We start from the raw sequence: 23452 nt of genomic DNA, 5'->3' as shown, positions 1-23452 counted from the left end.
CTCCTTCTTGATCTCGCTCCATTTGAAACAAATGACTTCTACTCCCTAAAATTATCCTTTAATTTACATACCTCTTTAGGGTCCTGGAGAGTACCTGCACACCCTTTATCCCGTTTGCTCTGGGCTGCACGTTGGCTGTCACCTTAACTTTCTGCGTGAGCAATTTCTAGTAATGGTTTGATATGACTTTAGACAACTGATAAGCTTTCTATTCCTGTGTAGAATGAAAACTGTGGAGTAATGCCAGGGTGGCATCTAAAGTCTTATATATAATATTAAAGTAGAGTCTGTCAACATTGGCAGTAAAAAAGTTAACTGTTGCCTCAAGCTCTAAGAGCACATACTAGAGAAATCCTTTTGAAATCCTTGAGACCTGAAAGAATTACAGATATTTTTTTAAAGGAGTATGAATCTGCAAGTGTCCTCCCACTAACAACTGAGATAGCAAGTAAGTCTCCAGTTCAGAACATCCAGATAAGTGTAACAATGAATAGCTGGTGGACAATGCATAGAACCTTGGGTACTGTGATTGTCATTGGTCCAAAAATTTGATAAATTTTAGGTATAGACAGAGCTGGAAATGAGCTGGGGAGGGAGAGGGAAAGGGCTCTAGTACCTGGCAAATGCAGCCAGTCTGAGGAAGGCCAGCAGAGCCACCTGTCTAGGGCACGTCTAGGGCAGGCAGACTGGGGGATGGGGCTGCTGGTTCCATGTGCTCACAAGTTGGTATCCAGCATCTGAATGGAGTTAACTCTTAAAGCAGCCAAATAACTGTGCTTTGCTCATGTCTCGCCAAAAAAACACCAGTCTACATTTCCAAAAGGCAAGTAATGAACTTGACTGGGCCCTCTTCCAGGATTTCTGCCTTTTGGCAGGGCAGTGCTGGTGTAAAGGAAGTGTGGGGCCAGGCCGAAGGAAGTACCGTACGGCAGACCTCACAGCCCAACGAACCAGAATAGGCCAATCCCCCATCTCTATTTCCTGCTACCCAAGGGACCCGTTGTATTTCTTACCAAAAAGAAAGGTTGCCCAAAGGACAAGGGTGGGGGACACTATAATTATATTGTAAGGTCTCAACCTGAAATTTACACCGGTTACTTGTAAGATAGAAAGGGAACACAAAACTTTCCTGACATGCCTTGCCCTCGGTATTTCAGCAAAAAGAAGCCCAACATCTCAATGCTCTTACCAATATTTGCAGTTTTAAGTAAACACTCCCAACCCATTTTATAATTTGAAGTCAAGCTAGCAGCAACCAATGCCAGGATATGTTTAAAAGCAGCAACAGGAACCTAACAATGTTGTCATTTAAAGGACATTCACAGTTCTAGGTGGCAGGCAAAGAGTAACAGCCTCACCTGACCAGTGCTTCACACGAAGCAGGCTTTGAATTAAAGGAGCTCAGACTGAATGCTAATGCAAGTTCACACACTGATTCTTTGTGCAACACTCGGAGCAACTCAGTTAACCTTGTTCAATCTCTCCCCCAGCCCCAGGGGAGGAGACATAGTACAGGAAGTCAGGTCAGATACGTGGAAAATGGTCCCAGCTAGGTCTTAAACATTACGGTCCTGTCAACAGAAAGAATCCCTGCCCAGCTCAGTGTGCAGACCCACGAACAGTAGCTCACTCCTTCCAACACCAGTTGAGTGTCTACTGCATGAAAAAGGAATAACTGAAAAACAAAGTGAGAGATTCCAAAGAAGTAGAACAGAAGTTGTAAAGCAGAAACGAGGCCTGGCAATTGGGAAAACTCCTCTTCTATCATCGTAGTCATTAACTAGGAGAAAAACTTTGGGCAAGTCTCAATTGAACTCCAAAAACCTGATTTCTTTGTGCAATGAAAAGGGCTGCATTAGAGAAATTTCAGGGTCTCTTTATAATCCTCCGTAATCACACGGCTTTCTGAGGATTGTAACTCCTTACCTATTCCTCTGAACCTCCCATTCAACGCTTCACATTGCTTTACGCTAAGACAGCCTGCTTATCAACGCACCCAAGAATGCAAAACACAGAGACTACCAGAATCATAGTATGAATTTAGTTTCAAGACCTTTAAGCAAGCATATAATAACAGTAACACTATAAACCTAGTGGCTGTATCTTAGTTAAGAAGCTATTCTAATCTATGTACACATTGAGAGCAACTGGAGTGAGGCAGAAAGTGGTGCAGGTCAGTGACAAGAAAGACCGCTCCAAACGTCTCACCTGCGTCTTCCTGGGGCTGTGTGCTTGCCACCAGCCTGCTTCCCTCCTTCTTCCCTCCCCCTGCCCACCCCTAGGGTAAAGCACCACATTCGGAGGACGCATGTTTCTTTACCTTTCTTTCATTTAACCCAAATTCCAATGACAGATACGACCTAAAACTGAAAGTGTCTGCCTGTCAACTCGAATCCTTAACGAGAAATGATGAGATGTCACAAAAAATCGCTGAAATGATAAGTGATGTATCCACAGCCTAGCAGTCAGGGACTAGTCATTTGCTGCCATCCAGTCTCACATTTCTCATGACCCATGTTCCCCAGGTACCAGCTTGCTAGTCACAAAGCAGAATAACCAATTAAATTCACTAAAAATTCCCCAAATCCCATATCCATGGCATAAAAAAAATCATGCAGGGTTTGAAGAAAACCAGAATGGGCTAAAATTTTCTGTCTCACCTCTATTTAGTTCTTCATCACACTTAGGTTGTTGAGGGTATTGCTTAAAATGAGCCAATATTTTGGCCGCTACTGGTATAATATCAAGAAACTTCACATGGGGCAATTCACGGCAGTACGGTTAGGCTTTTCTCTGTTAGTCATTACTTATATTTAAACAGTAACAAGGGCTAACACTATAGTGTTTACCACATGGCAGACATGGTCCTAACAACTTTACATAGGGTAACACATTTAACCCTCACAAAAACCTTTCTGAGGTGGATACTATTCTAGTCCCCATTTAACAGAAGAGGAAACCGAAGCTCAGAAGGATTAAGTAACTTGGCCAAGGTCACACAGCTAGTAAAAGGCAGAGCCAGGACTTGAACCCAGGCAATGAGGCTCTAGAGTTCGCACTCAGAACCATTATGCTAAATCACCCAGAAATACAAGGTAGAGATTTCCCCCTTTGGCTGAGCCCTCAGTGACTCCCAGTGCTCATGAGGGTACTGCTCCCCAACAGTCACTGTCAACAAAGGACCTCCCCTCTTCAGAGAGAATACACAGGCTCCTTGGGTGTGACTGATCTGTGCCAGGTATCCTCTTTTTATAAACTTGTCTATATACTTCCTTTTCTCTCAAAATTAATAACCCCAGGGCTCTAAATCCTACCCTCTCTTGTCCCCTCTATGAATCTTGCTCTATGAATCCCCGTTCTATCTTTCATCTTTGATCTCTTCTGTCTCTTTCCCTTCAGTCCGTAAACATGGTCAAGTGTACAACCTGGAAAACACACGCACACACACACGCACACACACACACGCACACCCTCCTTTGATTTTCATCCCCTTTTTAAAAAGATTTTTATTAAAAAATATAGCTAGCATACAATTTTATATCAGTTTCAGGTGTACAGCATAGATGTTTAACATTTATATACTTACAGAAATGGTCACCATAAGTCCAGCAACCATCTAGCCCTGTATTGTGCTATCATAATATTACTGACTACATTCCCCATGCTATACATTATATCCCCATCACTTATTTGTTTTATACCTGGAACCTCTTATTCCCTTCACCTTTTTTCCTCTTTTTTAATTTTTCAATTATAGGTAACATTTGATATTATTTTGTGTTAATTTCAGGTGAATAGCATAGTGTTAGACATTTGTGTAATTTAAGAAGTGATCCCCTGACCAGTCTAGTACCTGCCTAGCACCATACAGTGTTATTACCTTATCACTGACTATATTCCCTCTGCTTTACTTTACATCCCTGTGACTATTTTGTAATTACCAATTTGTACCTTTTAATCCTTTTACCTTTTTCACCCTGTTCCCTAACCCCCCTCCCATCTATCACTCTGATAAACCTAGTACCCATCTGGCACCATAGTTAGTATAATTTTACTGATTATATTCCTTCTGCTATAAGCCTACATCCCCATGACTACTTTGTAACAGCCAATCTGTACTTCTTAATCCCTTCCCATTTTTCACCCACCCCCTCAACCCCTCATTCCATCTGGCAACCATCAAAATGTTCTTTGTATCTATGAGTGTGTTTCTGTTTTGTTTGTTTATTTTGGTCTTTAGATTCCACATATAAGTGAAATCACATTGCATCTGTCTTTTTCTGCCTGACATTCTCCACTCAGTACAGTCCCCTCCAGGTCTATTCATGCCACCGCAGATGGCAAAAACCCATTCCCACCCATGGCCGAGCAATATCCAGTGTATGTATGTACTACCTCCTCTTTATCCATTCTTCCACTGATGGACACTAGGCTGCCTTCACATCTTGGCTACTGTAAATAATGCTGCAAAGAACATATGGATGCATACCTCCCCTCGAAGTTGCATTTTGGATTTCTTTGGATAAATACCCAGAAGAGGGAATTTACTGGATCCTTCTTTGTTTCTTGTTATAGCCTTTGTTTTAAAATCTATTTTGTCTGGTAAAATAGACAAAAGGGTCTATTTTGTAGGCCCTTTGTAGGTAGGGTAAGTATTGCTACCCTAGATTTTTTTGTTTTTCTTTCCATTTCCATTTTCATGAAATATCTTTTTTCATCCATTTACTTTCAGTCTATGTGTGTCTTTCAATCTGAAGTGAGTCTCTTGTAGGCAGCATATGTAAGGGTTTTGTTTATTATCCATTCAGCCACCCTATGTTTTTGATCGAAGTATTTAATCCTTAATAAACTCCCTTAGCTTTTTCTTGTCTGGGAAGCTCTTAACCTGTCCTTCAATTTTAAATGATAGCTGTGCTGGGTAGAGTACCCTTGGTTGTAGATTGTTGCTTTTCATCATGTTGAATGTTTTGTGCCAATCCCTTCTGGCCTGCCAAGTTTCTGTTGAGAAATCAGCTGTCAATGTTATGGGAGCTTCCTTATAAGTTACTAGTTGCCTTTTTCTTGCTGCTTTTAGGATTCTCTCTTTGTGTTTAACCTTTGCCATTCTAATTATAATGTGTTTTGGTGTGGTTCTATTTGGATTCATCTTGTTTGGGACTCTGTGCACTTCCTGGGCTTGTATGTCTATTTCTTTTGCCAGGTTAGGAAAGTTTTCAGTCATTATTTCTTCAAATAGGTTCTCAATCCCTTGCTTTCTCTCTTCTCCTTCTGGTACCTCTATGATGCAAATGTCGTTATGCTTGATATTGTCCCAGAGGTCTCTTAAACTATTGTCATTTTCTTGGGATTTTTTTTTCCTTTTGCTGTTCTGGTTGGGTGTTTCCAAATTGCTGATTTGATCCTCTGCTTCATCTAGTCTTCTGGTGATTCCTTCTAGTGCATTCTTCATTTCAGTTGTCGTATTTTTCACTTCTGACTAGTTCATTTTTATGGTTTCTATGTGTTTCTTTTTTATGCTTGCTATCTCTTTGTTGAAGTTCTCACTAAGTTCCCTGAGCATCCTTATAACCAGTGTTTTCCACTCTGTATCTGGTAAGTTGCTTGCCTCCATTTCATTTAGTTCTTTTTCGGGAGTTTTTTCCTGTTCTTTCATTTGGGATGTATTTCTTTGTTTATTCATTTTGGCTGCCTCTCTGTTTGTTTCTAGGTAATAGGTAGATCTGCTACATCTCTTGCTGGGTGGCCTGATGTAATAAGGGCCCTCTGGGGCCCAGTGGCACAGTCTCCCTGGTCACCTGAGGCAGGTGCTCCAGGAGTTTCCCTTGTGTGGGTTGTGTGTGCCCTCCTGTTATAGTTGAGCCTTGACTGCCATTGGCATCTCATTGGGTAGGATCAATCCTCACGCTGACTGGCTGTGGAGTTTGGCCACATCCAAAGCTTACCACACGGAGCGGGATTCGCCCAAGCGGGTTCTGGTACCTGTTGAGACCACCCTTTGGGTGTGCCACTTGTGGGGCTAACTTGGCAGTGCTCTGCTGTAATCTGAAACCAACCTCAAAGTATGTTGATTCTTGCCTCTTGCGAGGGGCTCTGATGCAGGCCCAGGTCACCCACTGCCTGTGACTGTTCAGGGACTACGTGGTAGGAGCTACAATGTGAATCACAGTTAGTCACTGCCTGTGCTGGACCTGGAGGCATGCAGGAGAGACCACACTGTGAATCAAGAATGGCTGTCACCAGTACCAGGTCTGGGGTAACTCCACAAAAAGCCAGGACACACTGAGACCTCCTGCCACCTGCTGCCAGTTGCTCACTCCAGTAAGGTTCAGCTGCAGATAAAGCCTCCTTTGGTAAGGGGTTGGGTGTGGTAGGATATCAGTGAGTCAGCAGGGAGGAGCTTCAGAGCTCACCAGGCCAATCAGATTCAGATTTGGCCGTAAGCGTAGGGGAAGGGCTCAACACAGGAAAGATGGCGACAGCCTACCGGCTGTACAGGGTGAAGAACCAAACAGGGAAATTGCTGACTGTCCTTCAGGCCACTCTGCCCCTACCCAAGCCACGCAACTCAGTCTGCTCCCTGTGTGCCTCTGATGACCCTCGAGTCACCGTCCCTCCGATGGAGCCCAGGGTGAGTGCCTGTGAGCGAGCGAGTCTGAGCGCGGGGTTGTTTAAGAGGACATCTGGGTTTCCCACAGCTTTCCGTCCCACCTGGATGGTCAGAATTCCCACTGTCTTTTACAGCCAGATGTTGTGGTGGCTCTTTTTCTTGTACCAGTATTCCTGGATGGGAAGCCTGGTGTGGGGCTGGGGCCCGTTTCTCCTCTGCGGGGAACCTCCATGGCCGAGTGTCCCTCACAATTTTCATCTGCCACACAGGTGTTTCGGGCCAGCCCGTTCCGCATCTCTGCCCCTCCTACCAGTCTCAATGCAGCCTCTTATTTATATCCTTAGTTATAAAACTTCTGTTCAGCCAGACTTCAGATGGTTCTCCAAGTTGACTGTTCTATAATTTAGTTGTAATTTTGATGTGTTCACAGGATGAGGCAAGCACAGTGTGCATCTACTCTGCCACCTTGGATCATTCCCTCAGTCTTCATCCACTTTTAATTCCATAATTTCGGCCACTATCGCATTCTGTGACCCTGGATAAATTGCTTACTTCCTCTAACAGGCTTCAATTTCTGCATCTAAATAATGAGGGCCCTGGACCAGAAGGTCTCCAAGGTCCTTCCAACTCCAACATTCTGTGGTTCTTAATGTAGATATTTCTTTGACCAAGTTTAATTTCTTTACTGTTCCCCGAAACCCCAAAGTTAATTTTCTTCTAAGACTATCAAGCTGTTCCCCAATCCAGCAATGCTTTCCTCTCTTTCCATTCATTTCCCAAATTCTGGTTTTCCTTTAAGACCAAGCTTAAACTTCACCTGCTCCGGATATCCTTGTCTTTAACTCTTATAGAACTTCAATTATAAACCACAATTGAGCACTCTCCATACATAGTGCCTTACGTTTCATATGACTGTTCTGTATCTCTTTGTTCCCTCACCTAGACTGAGCTCTCAGTGAGCAAGGACTGTCACATTTCCCTGTAACTCCCAAAGGACCTCCCACTAAGTAGGTTTGCAACAGTTACTCAGCAATACTGGTTGGATGAGTGAGGGGTCACTCTGTAGCCACTAAGGAAACTAGTGGTCAGTGCACATTACAAGATTCCCTGATTGTGAAGACAGGGTCTCACCCCTATCTTTTACTCCTCTGTCATATACACATTTATAAAGCATAAACTTGTCATTCAAGAGCATCATCCAAATTTAGCAACAGGAAAGCTTAGCTAACTCCTTGATTTCCTTTTATCTGAATCAGGCACAGTTATAGCCATGTTTCCCTTTGACTCAAACCTAAGTGACCATAAGCACTGTAACTTTATGGGCCTCAGCTTGATCCAGGTCCTGCACTTCCACCAATACATATTCTCCACGGTTACTAAGTTCCCTTACTTCTCAACACATATAGCATTATGTTACTTCCTCACTCTTGCAAACAAATTTCCAGGAAACATCTGGAATAATATCAGAGATTTAGCATTTAAGCAAAACTACATCCTCTGCTTTATTCATTTGGAAATGACTAATTTCAACTCTTAGGTTTGAAATGAACACAGATGGATGTGTATGTTTCAGGAGTTTGCTAGCACTTTCCAACAGAGACCAGTCACCAGTGAAAACCCTGAAACAGTGCTCACCTCCTCCTCAACTTTTAGAGGACTAGGGAGGTACTGCTCAGTACTGTGAGTGTTGTTCTGGGTTTCCCAATAATCCTGTATAACTACTGACCATTCAGAGTGAACCCCAAAGTTCCTCACACAGAATTTTAAACTTAGCTTAATTGTTTTAAATGAATGCCCCAGAACACTGGTTCTCAACGCTGATTACAGATTCTACAGCACTCTCACAAATACCAATGTTCAACTTCCTCCCTTCCCCACCCACTACCCTTCAAAGATTTTGATCTAACTGGTTCTGAGTGAGACCGACAAATCCGTATTTTCTTAAAAAGCACCTCAGTTATACTGCATGGATTAAGGTATTACTGCTAAATGTTTTGGGTGTGATAACTGTAATGTGGCTGTGTTTTTGGAAAGGAGTTTCTTCATTAGTGGAAAAACTGGCGAAATTCAAATAAGGTCTTTGTTTAGTCAACAGTATGGTATATGGTACTAATGTTAATTTTTGGTTTTGATCATTGTACTTAAAGTTCTGTAAGACACTCACTTTAGAGGAAGTTGTGTGAGGGTTATATAGGAACTGTGTTATTTTTGTGGCTTTTCTCTAAGTCTAAAATTGAAATTAAAAAGGTTTTAAAAAGAGTCCTTTACTTTTAAAAATACACAGTTAAATATTTATGAATGAAACGATATACCTGAGATTTACTGCAAAATAGATGAGCTGAGGCGTGGCAGAGAGTGACGGGGAGGATGGATGAAGCAGGATGTTCACGCGTTGATGCCTGCAGTAGCCGGACACTGAGTACATGAAGGTTCACAGTATTTGTCTACTCCACTGTGTGTGTGTAAAATTTTCCATCATATATATTAGAGGGGAAAAAAGCCCAGGTGATTCTAACATGTATTCAGGGCCAAGAAATACTGCTCTGGGGCCTTGAAAATGTGGAGCTCTGTTTGCGGATGACAAAATACTTTACCTTTGAAAATGAGCTGGTCAATCTTTCTATACCGCACTTTGCTAAACTACAAAACTACAAATAAGGATTAGAGGACCTTTCAAAAAGAAAACAAGAAGCATTAAAAAGTTGATTCATTCTAAAATCTTCTGAGAGTTAATGTCATGCTTAATTTCTAGCACAATAGTCAAAATGATAAGGTGTTTCTTACATCTACAAGAACATTTCCCAAAGAATGTTCTAAAAAAAAAAAAAGCTCCTTCTATAAGATGTTAATAAGTGTTACCCAATATAAGGGTTCTGAGGTCAAAAAGTTTGAAAAGTGCTGATTTTCTTTACTGTAAGATTCCTAAGAACTTTTAATAAGATAATATGCACTGTGACTTTTTTGATCTTCTTTCCATGAACGAGTTTTGTAGAACTTATTTTGGATAACAGCACTCTAGGCCAGTGGTCCCCAAATCCCAGGCAATGGAGAACGGCATCAGAATCATTTGGTAACGTTATTAAGATAATGATCACAGACTGCATCCCAGACAACTGGGGGCAGAGGAGAACTCAGTATTACACAAAAACCCAAGAGATTCTAACGCATAAGTCATGTTTGGGACTTAACGCTATGTAGATCATCATGTAGGAAAATAGTTTATACTATTTGAAAGGCCACACCAGTGCCAGCCAGTGTGAAAGGTCATATTTAATTGTCTTCCAAATAAAAGACTTCCATCAGGGAAGCATATAGGGATATAACATTTTATGAAAGTTAAGTACTAACGTGTTGGAGGTATTGGTCATTTACATCTCTCAGTATAACTATTAACTACTTTGTAATCTTAAGGACGACCTATGTCCATTACTAATAGGTAATTAATTTGCTGTGATTCTCACCCCTTTACTTGTGTGTTCCCTCATGTCCACCTTCTTCTCTTGCCTGAGTCATGACCAGAAACAACTCCACGGGGTCCCATTCACCTAAGTGGTTTCTCCCAGATAGAGCTCCCGACCCTTTCTTGATATGACACCACTTCAAGGTATCAGGAATATAAATCCCTTCTTGATTGAAAACTTGGGAAAAATGTATTTACTGATATCTCGGTGCTCCCAGAGGTGTGCCATGTAGTGGCCCATGAATTCTACATTTAAGTGCTTAAAAGAAGTACCCACATACTGTTATCAATAATTACTCAACATTTGTACCATGCTCTTCAGTTTACTAAGAACTTTCAGATGAAATTATCTTGCTTCTTTCCTTATAAAGCCTTGTGAGTTAAGTAGGCATAATTGTTTCATCCAACCAGTAAGAAGCACTGCTTTTCAGGTGCTAACACAGTGAAAAATACAATTTTTAGGGATATGTCAAGGCTTCTACTCTCAAAGAACCGACGCCCTATTAGAAAATAAAATATAAATTACACAGGAAATAGCTAAAGTCAATTTGAAGATATAATGTTAGCTAGAGCAAATCGGTACATCAGGATGTTACACGTACTAATAACAGCTAATACTTACTCAGCAATTTATTCTTCACTCCACCCTTACTACTATTAGCCCCATTTTTCGGATGAGGAAACTGAGACCAAGAGAAGTTGAATAACTTGCCCATGCAAACAAATGGTGAACCAGGATTCAAACTCCAGATTGGTCTAGCTGTATGGACCACCCTTTTTTTCACCATCACATTTTACTGCTAGGAAAGATGATTCCCCAAAGCATAGACAGAAAATGACTGCTTTCCACAAAGTTGGGATCACTGGCTCTAATGCCCAGTAGAAAAGGACTCAGGGGTCATAGGGAATCACAATTATGAGTCAGCAATATTATCTTCCCATAATACTTACCTCTTTGATTCGTTTAACCAAAGCATTCTGATCAAAAGCCACGGCCTCTGCACACTGATGGAGGTGATCCTGATACCGGAGGCAGAGCTGTAATACCTGCTGGGAATCCAGTTTCTCCAGTTTGGTATTTGTGAGGGAAGTCTGGCCACTCAGTAGCCCTTCAAAGCAGAAAAAAAGAATGAAATTAAGTGAAATGAAAATCAATGCTAATAAACTTGTGAATAAAGTAGCTTAATAATAAGTTAACTGAAGACTGGGTTGGAGACCTAAATTTAATCTTGCATCTTGTGTTATATGCTAAAGTCAATCACAGCAACTATCATTTATGGAGCATCCATTATGTGCCAAGCACTTGGCACAGTGCTTCCTGTTTGTTCTTTTTCATACTCGTAGTCACCCTGGAAAATAAGGTATCATTAGCCCCATTTTACAGATGAGGAATCCAATACACGGAAAGGTTAACTTCCCTAAAATCACAGAGCTAGTAAGTGGTTTTGCCAAGTTAGAGCTCCTGACCTTATGACACTACTTTATGGTATTAGGAATATAAATCTCTTCTTGATTGTAAACTTTGGAAGATGTATTTACTTAATTCTTTCTAATATTTAAAATGGTTATCTGAGAAACTGAGAAAAAGAAATAAAATGTATGAGGAAACTGTTAGGAGGAGACGCAAAAATGAAAAAATATAAAGAGTGAACAGAATGTCAGCTGACACACTATGAACCTTGTTCTTTACATTTGGCTACATCAGTTTAGTTGTATAACTATTCAATTTCCTTATACGTGCAAAGGACATTATATTTTCAAAGCCTTTCATCTGGAGTTCTCTTACTGTTCTTCCAGATGTATAGACCAGGATCACTGTTAGCATTCACAGAGGAAGAAATTAATTACAGAAGCTAAATGGCTTGCCCAGGGGTCGCACAGCAGAGCCCTGACCAGAACCCACGCCTTCCAACTTCTGGCCAGGTGCTCTCTGCCCAGCTGAGGGTCACACACTTTTTGGTGTTAGACCCCCTACCCTCTCAAATATTATGGAGGACCCCAAAGAGCTTTGGTTCATGTAGTTTATATCAATACTCACCTACTAAAAATTAAACTGAGAAAATTGTTAAATATTTATTAAATCAATTTAAAAACAGCAGTAATAACCCTATTATATGTTAACATAAATAACATATTTTAAGGAAAATTATATTTTCCAAAACAAAAAAGTGAGAAGAGTGGCACTGGTTTACATTTTTGTAAGTCTTTTTAATGTCTGGCTTAATATAAAACAGCTGCTTCTGCATTTAATCTGTTGCTATTTCACACCATGGAGCCTCTGGAAAACTCCATTGTACTCTTGTAAGAGAATGAGAGTAATTAGCAAATGTCTAAGTATAACTGTGAAAATGGTTTTGACCTCAGAGAATCCCTAGCAGGGTCCTGGGGATCTCAGAGATTCCCTTGCCACACTCTGAGAAGCACCATGCTAAGCCATGTTCTGTCTCATATCAGAGCTAACGACACAGCAGAAGGTACCTGAAAAAAACATGACAGTGAGGTACATGCTGGGCGTGATCAAGGTGGACCCACCCACATCAAAGCTCTTCTTGGAAACTCTTCCCTATTCCTACCCCCCAAACACCAATGCCAAACCCTCTGGCTCTCAGGTATTGGAGCCTAAGCCAGTGTTCTTTTCCCCCCAAAACAGACTGAGAGATGGGCTACCCAGTTGGGCTGCCCAAGAGAATCTTTGGACCTGCCAGTTACTGCTCTGCTCCCCACATCCCACTGCCAACACTAGGTCCCTAGCTGTTCCACTGCTGATCCCTACCCAGAAAACACCAGTTACTCCCAGCTGAACCTGCCTCTACATGGTAGCTTTCGGTGCGGCTGGTATTTGCAGACACGGGGATTTATTTTTCAATTGAAATTTTTATTGAGATTCTGTTTACAGGATCTTGTGTATCACTTTATCCAGTTTCCCCCAAAGGTAATATCTTGCAAAACTACAATACAATATCACAGCCAAGATACTGACATTGATACGATCCACTGATCTTACTCAGAGGTCCCATTTTACTTGCACTCACGTGTGTGAGTCTGTGTATTTAGTTCTGTACAATTTTTTCACAAACAGAGGTTCAAGTACCCACCCCCACAGTCAGATACTGAGCCACTCCATCACACAAGGGTTTCTTGTGTTCCTTCTTCTAACCACATCCACCTCGCTCAGGCCTCTGCCTCCCTCCCCATCCTTAACCCCTGACAAACACTAATCTGTTCACCATTCCTACAACTTTGTCATTTCAAAAATGTTTTACAAATGGGATAATGCAATATGTAACCTTTCGGGACTGACTTTCTTCACCCAACAGAATACATTAGAGACTCATCTAAGTTGTCGCACACATCAATAGTTCATTCCTTCTTACCTCTGAGTAGTATTCCACTGCATGTACATCCTGCAGTTTTCACCCACTGAAGGACATCTGAGTTATTTCCAATTTGGGCCTATTACAAACGAAGCCGCTATGAACAGTTGTGTACAGGATTTTGTGTAAACATAAGTTTTCATTTCTCTGGAATAAATGCCCAACAGAGCAATTGTTGAGTTGTATGGCAATTGCATGTTTAGTTTTATAAGAAACTGCTAGTTTTCTACAGTACCTCCAAACAAGGAAGTGGGAGATTTTAAGACCACTGAAATCTCCTAACAAAATTATCGAAGGCTATCCTATCACTGACAAAGAATGCAGTCCCAGGAACAGACTTGGGGAGGAAGTTACCAAAAGGTTTTTGCTGTCAATCCAAGATAGAAGTAGGAAAAGAGTGAGCAACCACTGTGGAAAGAGGAATGAATGATTTTGTGCCATCAGTATGGGGCAGGATAATGCAAAGGCCATAAAGAAAACAACGATAAACTCAACAATATAAAAATCAAGATTCGAGGGTGAAAGGGATTAAATATATGGTGATGGAAAGAGAACTGACTCTGGGTGGTGAACACACAATGTAATATATAGAGGATGTATTACATAACTGTACACCTGAAGCCTATATAACTTTACTAACAATTGTCACCCCAATAAACTTTAATTAAAAACAAAATCAAGATTCCTCAGGGCAAAAAAACCCCATAAGTTAAAAAAAACAAACAAAAAACCTTGGAAAAATATTTGTAACTCATATCAAAAAGGGTAAGTTTCCTGTTATATAAAGAGCTCCTGGTAATTGGCAAGTGAAAAATCAGCAAAAGAAAGATAGACAAAAGATATGAAAAAGCATTTCACAGAAAAAGAAATACCAATGCCTCAACTCTAAGATGCACAACCTCACTCATCATAAAAAAAAAAAAAAAGGGAAATTAAAACTTCACTGCTAGCCCATTTTTCACCTATCAAATTGGTAAAAATCCAAAGTATGATAAAAACTCCGTAGGTGGAACTATGAAGAAACAGGCATAGCTGATAGGTGTGTAAGTTGTTAACACCTCCATAGAGGGCAATTTGGCATGGATATAAAAATTACAAATGCATAAAGCCTTTGATGCAACAATTTCACTACTAGGAATTTGCATGTATATTAGTACACATGCTAAATGACGTACAGTGTATACATAAGAGTATTCATTGCATCAGTGATCACAATAGTAAGATATGAGCAAACACTTCAATGTCCATCAATACGACGCGTGTTAATTAAATCTATAAATAGTATATGAACATAGAAAAGAATAAACTCTATGTATTCACATTAAAAAATCTCCATAAGATATTAAGTGATAGAAGAAAATATATACTGTATTTCCCCGAGAATAAGACCTAACCGGACAATCAGCTCTAATGTGTCTTTTGGAGCAAAAATTAATATAAGACCCGGTATTATATTCTATTCTATATTATATTAGACCCAGTCTTATATTAAAATAAGACTGTGTCTTATATTAATATTTGCTCCAAAAGATGCATTAGAGCTGATTGGCTAGGTCTTATTTTCGGGAAAACACAGTAGGATAATGTACAGAGTGTGCTGATACCCTTATGTAAAAAGAGGGGACAAGTAAATAAAACATATATTCATATTTGCTTATATTTACACAAAGAAACCCTGAAATAAGAATTAGACGGAGAAGAAGCGTATGGAGGGAGACTTTGATAATATACTTTGTATTTTTTAACCTATGAATGTATTTCCCTTTCGGAATTTTTTAAATAAACTCATTTGAACAAAAAGTGGCCAAGGTCTTTCCCACCTATTCATAATGTCTTCTTGGGCAGTTTTCTCTTCTTCCCTCATGCAGTGTCCCCAACTCTAGAAATCAAAACCAGTTTCTAGCTTTCATTCTCACTATGGTTTACATGGCTGAATACACCTTAAAACAGCATCTTCTCCAAGGCAATTAAAAGCCTCAAAACAAACTGTGAGCTAGTAGAGCAGGGACCATGTTTTACTTATCTTTATCTCTTGCGTCTAACATAAAAGGTTCATAAAAGGTTCTCAAATTAGGTTAAGAGGACGCAGTTCTAGTGCTAAAACTCCAAGGAAAGAGTGAGTTGATGAAGACTTGAGGAGGAAAAAAGGCTTTTCAGGTTCTCTACTCTGTATTCTCCATACACACTTAAGAGTGAGGCCTGGTCTCAGTCTGAATCTGCTCTTCCCAAGTAAGTGAGGAAGATCGCCAGTGCTTGAGACGACTACTGGGAGCCTGCATTGAAGAATGGGAGGAGAAAAGCTGCAGGGCCAGCCCAAGCCTCCAGCGTGCTGAAGCAGATGAATCAGAACCCAACCTTAACTCAAAAAACAAACTCTTACTTTTCCTCTTTTAAAAAAAAAAAAAAAAATGAGTGGTGGTGGATTTCAAGAAAGCTGCCAAGTCTAGAAAAGCACAGTATTCAAATTAAGTTGCCCAGCCAACCTCAAAGTCAAAGACATTACACTTTCAATCACCCTTATAAATCACAATTGTATTCTTTAAATCATCTAAAAACAAAGCGCAGGTACATGGGTCTATTATAATAATATGCTTCTCTGACTCACAGGCATCTCTAAAAATATGCCACAAATCCTGCTCCAGATAATAGAAGGAGCAAGACAGAAAAAAATCATGGGCCACTTTTTCTACTCCTGAAGTTACAAAGCTGTGGCAACCCAAGCAACTTCTAGAAGCAATGATTACAAAGCACTGCCATCACTCACAAGTGCTAGGAACCCATCTCCCTCACTTTGATGACTTAACCATCCCTGTATCTTCTGATAAAAGGAGGAGGAGGGAGGATAGAAAGCTGGATAAATTTAGAGATGGTAAATTTTATCCTTTTTAGGAGAACAAACTATCAGTCCTCAGAACTGTTTTATTTCTGAATACACATTAAAGATTAAAGATAAAAATTTTTATTAAAGATAAAATTTGTGGATGCTTTAAATGAGGTGTGTACTCTCCTGTTCTCTCAATGCCCCCACTTCCTATTGTCTGACACCCAGCCATCTTCACTCATTCATATTACCTGCCTGGCTTCTAAGGGACTCTAGGTCCACAGCACTGTTTTAATTCTTACTGACCAACTCTAATAGTAACCTAAGCCCGCAGGTAAAAGAGAATGAACCATACAAGGTCAAACAATTAAGTTTGAGAACTTGCTGCAACGATGTTGCTAACGTTTTTTGATATCAAAGGGATTATTCATTACGAATTTGTACCAACTGGACAAACAGTTAACCAAGTTTACTATTTGGAAGTGCTGAAAAAGCTGCAGGAAAAAGTTAGATGACCTGAACTTTTTGCCAACAATTCATGGCTCTTGCATCACGACAATGCACCAGCTCACACAGCACTGTCTGTGAGGGAGTTTTTAGCCAGTAAACAAATAAGTGTATTGGAACAGCCTCCCTACTAACCTAATTTGGCCCCCAGTGACTTCTGTCTTTACCCAAAGATAAAGGAAATATTGAAAGGAAGACATTTTGATGATGTTCAGGACATCAAAAGTAATACAACAGCTCTGATGGCCATTCTAGAAAAAGAGTTCCAAAATTGCTTTGAAAGGTGTACTAGGCGCTGGTGTTGGTGCTTAGCTTCCCAAGGGGAGTACTTCAAAGGTGACCGTAGTGATATTCAGAAGGAGGTATGTAGCACTTTTTCTAGGACGAGTTCGTGAACTTAATTGTCCAACCTCATATATAATCTTGAAATTATTTTTTGTATAAGTGCTCTTTATAGTTAATATTTTTTCTTTTTTACTTATTATATAAATTTTCAAACATATAAAAAGTAGGAAAAAGTTTATACCCATTCACCATCTAGATTCAATAAATTATACTTTATCATATGTAGTTCATCTTTCTATATATATTTTTTCTTTTCTATACTAAAAAGTATAGATGTCATGACACTTCACTCCTAATACACTCTTCTACATATTTATGGTTAGTGTTTTATGCTAAAAAGAAGTTTCTAAATTATGTCTTCCTTACTGGCTAGGGAACAAGTTCATTACCCTCAGTTTTCCTTAAACAGTGATGCACACAGAGTCGATGTTCATTGAGTTAAAAACCTGATCTAATAGATTCATATATTAAGGGTTGGTTTTGCAAATGATAAAAACTGGAGACGTTTGCTAAGACCCTGCTGAGACCACTTTGTTTCTATGTAATGGAGAGTGGGCTCCGGGGAATGGGTAAGGACCGAGACTGACTATTATACCGACAAGCTAACTGCCATCAGTACCTATTTCTATTTCTTTCTGTAAAATGGAAAATGGAAAAATCATCAGGGTTAGAAATTTGGAAAATATTTTGCTGAGCAATCTTTTTCTTTCTGAAATGTCACGTAGGTGAAAAAAAGTTTTTCTAAAGTATAGTCAAGAGCCATGTGGGTATTAACCTAGGCTATTACCACGCTGAATTCTTTGACTTTTAGAGCCTTAACCACTACTGGACTAGAAATGAGTATTACGAGAAGTGGGGCCCATGGCTGAGAAACAGTATAACAAGCTCCATTTCCTACCACAGAATCCAGAAAACAGAATCTATGCAACGTTGACAAAAGTTATTGTGAAGGTACAATTAAGCAACAACAGATTATGAAAAAAGAAATTATCCCTAAAACTAATAGGGGATTTTTGACTCTGTTGGTCACGATATATTTCAAAGACAAAAGCACAGAAGTCATGTGTATTCTTTACTTGAACAAACTCTAGTTCTCAAAGGTACTCCCTACCCTTTTCTGAAAGAAAAGGAAAAGTCTAAAAACATGTGCCAGGATCTTATGATGTGTTAGTGATCAATTTCTTTGGGACATTTGGAAAAAGGGTACCCTGCATGACTAGTTCCCTTAGGAACTTTTATCTCCATTCAGTCACCTCAGAGGAGTGCCAATCTCACCAAAGAGAAGGAGCCACTCACCAAGGAGAAGGGCTACCATCATTGTTTTGGTTAAACTATGTAGCAGAAGAGACTGCAAGTACAGACAAGCCCAATATAACATGCCAACCCACCACGATGTTGGATGTACATAGAAACAATGCTCCCAGGATTTCCCTCCTAACAGTTTTCAATAACCACCAGAGGACCAAAAAAGAACTGTCTCTTTGAGATAGTGCTATGGACTGAATGTTTGTGTCCCGCCTCCCAAAATTCGTATTTTGAAACCTAATCTGCAGTGGCAGAGTAGGAGACAGGGCCTTTGGGAGGTGATTGGGTTATGAGGGTGGAGCCCTGAACCAGTGCTATTATGAAAGAGACCCCAGAGAGCTCACTTGCCCCTTCTACCATATGAGGACACAGCAAAAAGACAGCTGTCTATGAACCAGGAAGCAAGTCCTCACAGACACTGAAGCAGCTAGCACCTTGATCTTGGACTTCCCAGCCTCCAGAACTGTGAGAAACAAATTTCTGTTGTTTATAAGGCACCCGGCCTATGGTATTTTGTTAGAGCAGCCTGAATGCACTAAGGCAGGGAGAATGGGTAAAGCTGAATTCAGCCTCATTATTTCTAGTTGTGTGAATTTGGACAGTTTACCTTGTATCTCTGAGCCTCAATTTTTCCAAAATTAGAACCTGTACAATGAAAACTCCAAAACACTGCTAAAAGAAATTGCAGTAGACATAAATAAATGGAAAGACAACTCATGTTTCATGAATTGGAAGACTTAATATTGTTAAGATGTGAATACTACTCAGAGTGATCTACAGATTCAATGCAGTCCCCATCAAAATTCTAATGATGTTTTCTTTTTGCAGAAGTAGAAAAACCCATTGTAAAATTCATATGTAATCTCAATGCCAAAATAATCTTGAAGAAGAACAACAAAGCTGGAAGACTCACACTTCTGATTTCAAAACGTATTACAAGCTACAGTAACCAAAACAGTGTGGTACTGGCATAAAGAAAGACATAGATCAACGGAATAGAATAGAGAGCCCAGAAATATACCCTCACATATATGCTCAAATGGTTTTCTACAAGAGATCATTCAATGGGAGAAAGGAGTCTTTTCAACAAATGGTGCTAAGAAAAGTGGATATCCACATTGAAAAGAATGAAGTTGAATACTTATCTAACACCATATACAAAAATTAACTCAAAATGGACCAAAGACCTAAAACAATAAATCTCTTAGAAGAAAACATAGGGCGTCATGACATTGGACTTGGCAATGATTCTTAGATATGACACCAAAGATACAGGCAACAAAAGAAAAAAAATAGACAAATTGGACTTCATGAAAACTTAAAGTTTGTACATCAAAAGGCACTATCAACAGAGTAAAAAAAAAGGCAACCCATAGAATGGGAGAAAATATTTGCAAATCATATATCTGATAAGGGATTAATATACAGAATAATATATAGAGAACTCCTAAAACTCAACATAAAGAAACACAAACAACCCAATTCAAAAGTGGTCAAAAGATTTGAATAGACATTTCTCCAAAGAAGATATAAAATGGCCAGTAAGCACATAAGATGATGTTCAATATCACTAATCTTAAGGGAGACGCAAATCAAAATTACAATGAGATACCATCTCACACTCATTACTGGCTTTTAAAAAAAGTTAAAAATAGTTAAAAAAAAAGTTAAAAAGTTTAAAAAAATAGTTTTAAAAAAAAAACAGAAAATAAGAGCTGGAGAGGATGTGGAGAAATTGGAACCCTTGTGCTCTGCTGATGGGAATGTATAATGGTACAGTCACTGGAAAACAGCATGGCAGTTCCTCAAAAAATGAAACAGAATTATCTTATGATTACCAGCAATTCCACTTCTGGGTATAGACCCAAAAGAACTGAAAGCACAGTCTTGAAGAGATATTTGTAGTAACGTTCATAGCAGCCTTGTTCACAACATTTAAGACATGGAGACAACCCAAGCATCCATCAATGGGAGAATGGATAAGCAAAATGTAATATATACATATAGTGTTACGTTATTCAGCCTTAAAAAGTAAAAAAAATTCTGATAATGCTACAACATGGATGAACCTTGAGAACATTATGCAAAGTGAAATAAACCATATACAAAAGGAAAAATATTGCATAATTCTGCTTACATGAGGTACATAAAATAGTCAAATCCACAGCGGAAAAAAATGAGCATAATGGTTGCCACAGGCTAAAGGGAAAAGGGAAAAGGAAGTTACTATTTAATGGACATGGAATTTCAATTTGGGATGATGAAAAGTTCTGGAAATGAATGGTGGTGATGTTGCACAACAATTTGAATGTAATTAATTCCACTGCATTATACCCTTGAAAAAGGATTAAAATGGTAAATTTTATGTTTATTTTACCACAACAAAAAAAGTCAAGTAGATTGATTCTAATTTTTGCTAAGCAAAAATATTTCACAATACTCCTCTAATAAAGCAGCCAATGAAAAAAAAAGTGTGGCCAATAGGGAATGAAATGAAAAATGTAAAAGGATAAACCAAGGAAAAAATAAGTCTCATTTCCTTCTCTGAAAACTGAGTTGAGCCATGTTTCCTTTCAAGTCTAAAATTTGAAAAATCCACGTTTCTATGAGGAGAGAAAGTATTATTCTATACAGCTACACCATATTTCTTTATTACAGAATCAAGACTAACTTAGAATTATTTGCAGAAAGGAACATATTTAAATTTAGAAGACCCTTACTTTGAGTATGAAAATAAAAGAAATGCAGTCTACTACAAACACTCAGTTTGGATACTACAACCTTTCAACCTCTCTCACTGAATGAATACAGAAAGCCCATTTTGTCTCACTATTTTGTAAGAATGAATGCCAGCTTCTAATGGGGCACCTCGGTCCTCCCTGCAACTTGACAGCTAGTGTTCAGCAAACCCAGGTGGTCTCCACTTGCTGAAACATCCATGCCCCCAAGTTGTAGCTTTCCAGACAAAGAGAATGGCGTTTGGGGGGCACCAAATGATTCTTCCCTTTCTAACGGAGTTTGCTTTAGGAACTGAAAGTGTTCTTCTAAAAATTGGCATTTAACACGATTCTACTTACAGTAGTTTGAAGTATACACAACTTCTTAGAAATACAGACTTTGCAAGGCACACCAAGACTGAGTTTAAAAGAGGTCAGGGTATCTTTAGAGAGTCAACATCAATCACGTTGCGGAGCGGAACATTTTTTTTGAGGTTTCAGAAAGATGAATCACAGATTCACTTTAAATGAAAACAAATGAAGTGTTGTTTTCAAAACCAAGAGAAAAAGAAACAACAAAAGAGAAATCTGAAATTTTGGGGGTCACCCTTCTTATAGGTGTTAACTCTTGGTCTCCTTGAAGGATTACATACCTGTTTTCCTACATTCCGTTGGAAAACAGAAAACACAGGATTGTTTACACACTGGAGAAAATGCCCCGATCAGATGGAAGATCTCACTTATCAGTAGCTTAAAATGCTGAGGCAATACTATTAATTTATAAGTTAGTTTCTAAGAACAAGATCAATTTTAGAGAAAAATTGATTTTTCCACACATAAAGTCTACTAATAAGAAAACTAATTAGACTTTGGGTGGTGAATATACTATGTAATATATAGATGATGTATAAATACGAATTGTATACTTGAAACCTATATAATTTTACTAACCAGTGTCACCCCAATAAATTTAGTAAAAAATTAAAGCATCACATATAGGGCAAAAAAAAAAAGAAAAAAAACCCATCTAATTTTCTGCTCAGCTTAAATAAAATCAACAGGAAATATAAAATCTTTCTTCTACAGAGAGTTAAGACCCAAGGAGCTAACAAGAAAGCAAAGGATTACCTAGGAGAGCCTATTGGGCTGTTATACTGAGAAACTGAAGAACCAAGAGACTCTTTCCCCCATCTGCCCTGCAGCTAGCATACGAGCGCGGAGTAAGTGCTGGAATTAACAGAAATAAAAAATACAACAAATTCAAGATTTTTGGTGACAGAAATATTGCTGTAATTTAAGGAAGATACAGTAGCCAAAACATGAGTGCTCTGGAGTTGCCAATTCTTGAAACTGTAGTGTACATAATTTGGCAATTTACTTCAGGAATTAATTTAAAATACCACTTTCCCCTTAATTTATGCTTAAGATAGTTTTGCTTATTTGGGATTTATTTATTTTGGAATCAAAATGTTTTCAGTAGCGATATAGTTCATGTGTAACTAAATCCCAATCTTTATGGGCTGTATCTCTGGAACACACTTGGTTAAAGGGTCATTTTTGGCCTTTACCAAAGCCTCCTTTTTGTCTTTTATTATTGACATTCTTGCTTTCTCCCCAGTTGCCTGGTAAGGTCCTTGAGGGAAGGGATCATGTATTTTTATGACTGACAGACCCAAGGCACATAAGTGCTTTATAGACATATACTAGAAGTTCTCCACAGATGATTGCTGTTCCACATACTGAGGAATGCTTGTATTTAGATGAGTTCTGCAAACACACAATTGGTACCCCCTTGGGCCTTGGCTAAAGATCCCTCACTTCTGAAGGCTCAAGTGCCCAATAACTCCATTCCATTTCCTCCAAGCAAAGTTCTGATTTGAATTTATTTCTCACCCGAGCAAGAGACACACATTCTATTCATATCTCTCCAAAGAAATGAACTCACTCCTGCCTCTAAAGTAAACTTACGTCACCCATATTTGAAGATATGGGCTCTTCTTGTGTAATTAGTGAATGAGACCTTATCTATAAAATCACTTGACTTCGGCCTTTTGAAAATTCAGCAGAGGCAGTTATGTGGAACTACAAGATAAAAGTGATACAAAGGTCAACAAAACCAAAGATTAAACTTTTTCCTTTCCCCTAGCAACTACGTAAAAATACACACACTATATAGTCCATCATCACTCAGTCAAAGCTTGATTGATCTAGGGTAATTAAATCATATATTCAGCAAGTCTACTCCTTGGTTCTCTGACCCTTGGTCTCAAGTTCACTGCGATAACATATCTGAATCCCAGTGTGACCATAAACACA

General features: G+C 39.1%; 1 protein-coding gene across 2 annotated transcripts in view; it reads right to left on the bottom strand.

Annotated features, from left to right (window-relative positions):
- The window catches only part of BORCS5 (BLOC-1 related complex subunit 5), a 72412-nt gene that overhangs the window by 16028 nt on the left and 32932 nt on the right, over window positions 1-23452 (bottom strand). For both annotated transcript variants that reach the window (XM_033116072.1, XM_033116071.1), the window contains exon 3: window positions 11019-11176. In XM_033116072.1, coding sequence (XP_032971963.1) covers window positions 11019-11176 — 158 coding nt within the window. The remainder of the gene's footprint in view (window positions 1-11018; window positions 11177-23452) is intronic.

This window comes from Rhinolophus ferrumequinum, chromosome 10 (assembly GCF_004115265.2).
Source record: "Rhinolophus ferrumequinum isolate MPI-CBG mRhiFer1 chromosome 10, mRhiFer1_v1.p, whole genome shotgun sequence".
Lineage (NCBI taxonomy): Eukaryota > Metazoa > Chordata > Mammalia > Chiroptera > Rhinolophidae > Rhinolophus > Rhinolophus ferrumequinum.
The sequence above is the reverse complement of the archived record's forward strand: the minus strand, read 5'-3'. Positions and strand labels throughout refer to the sequence as shown.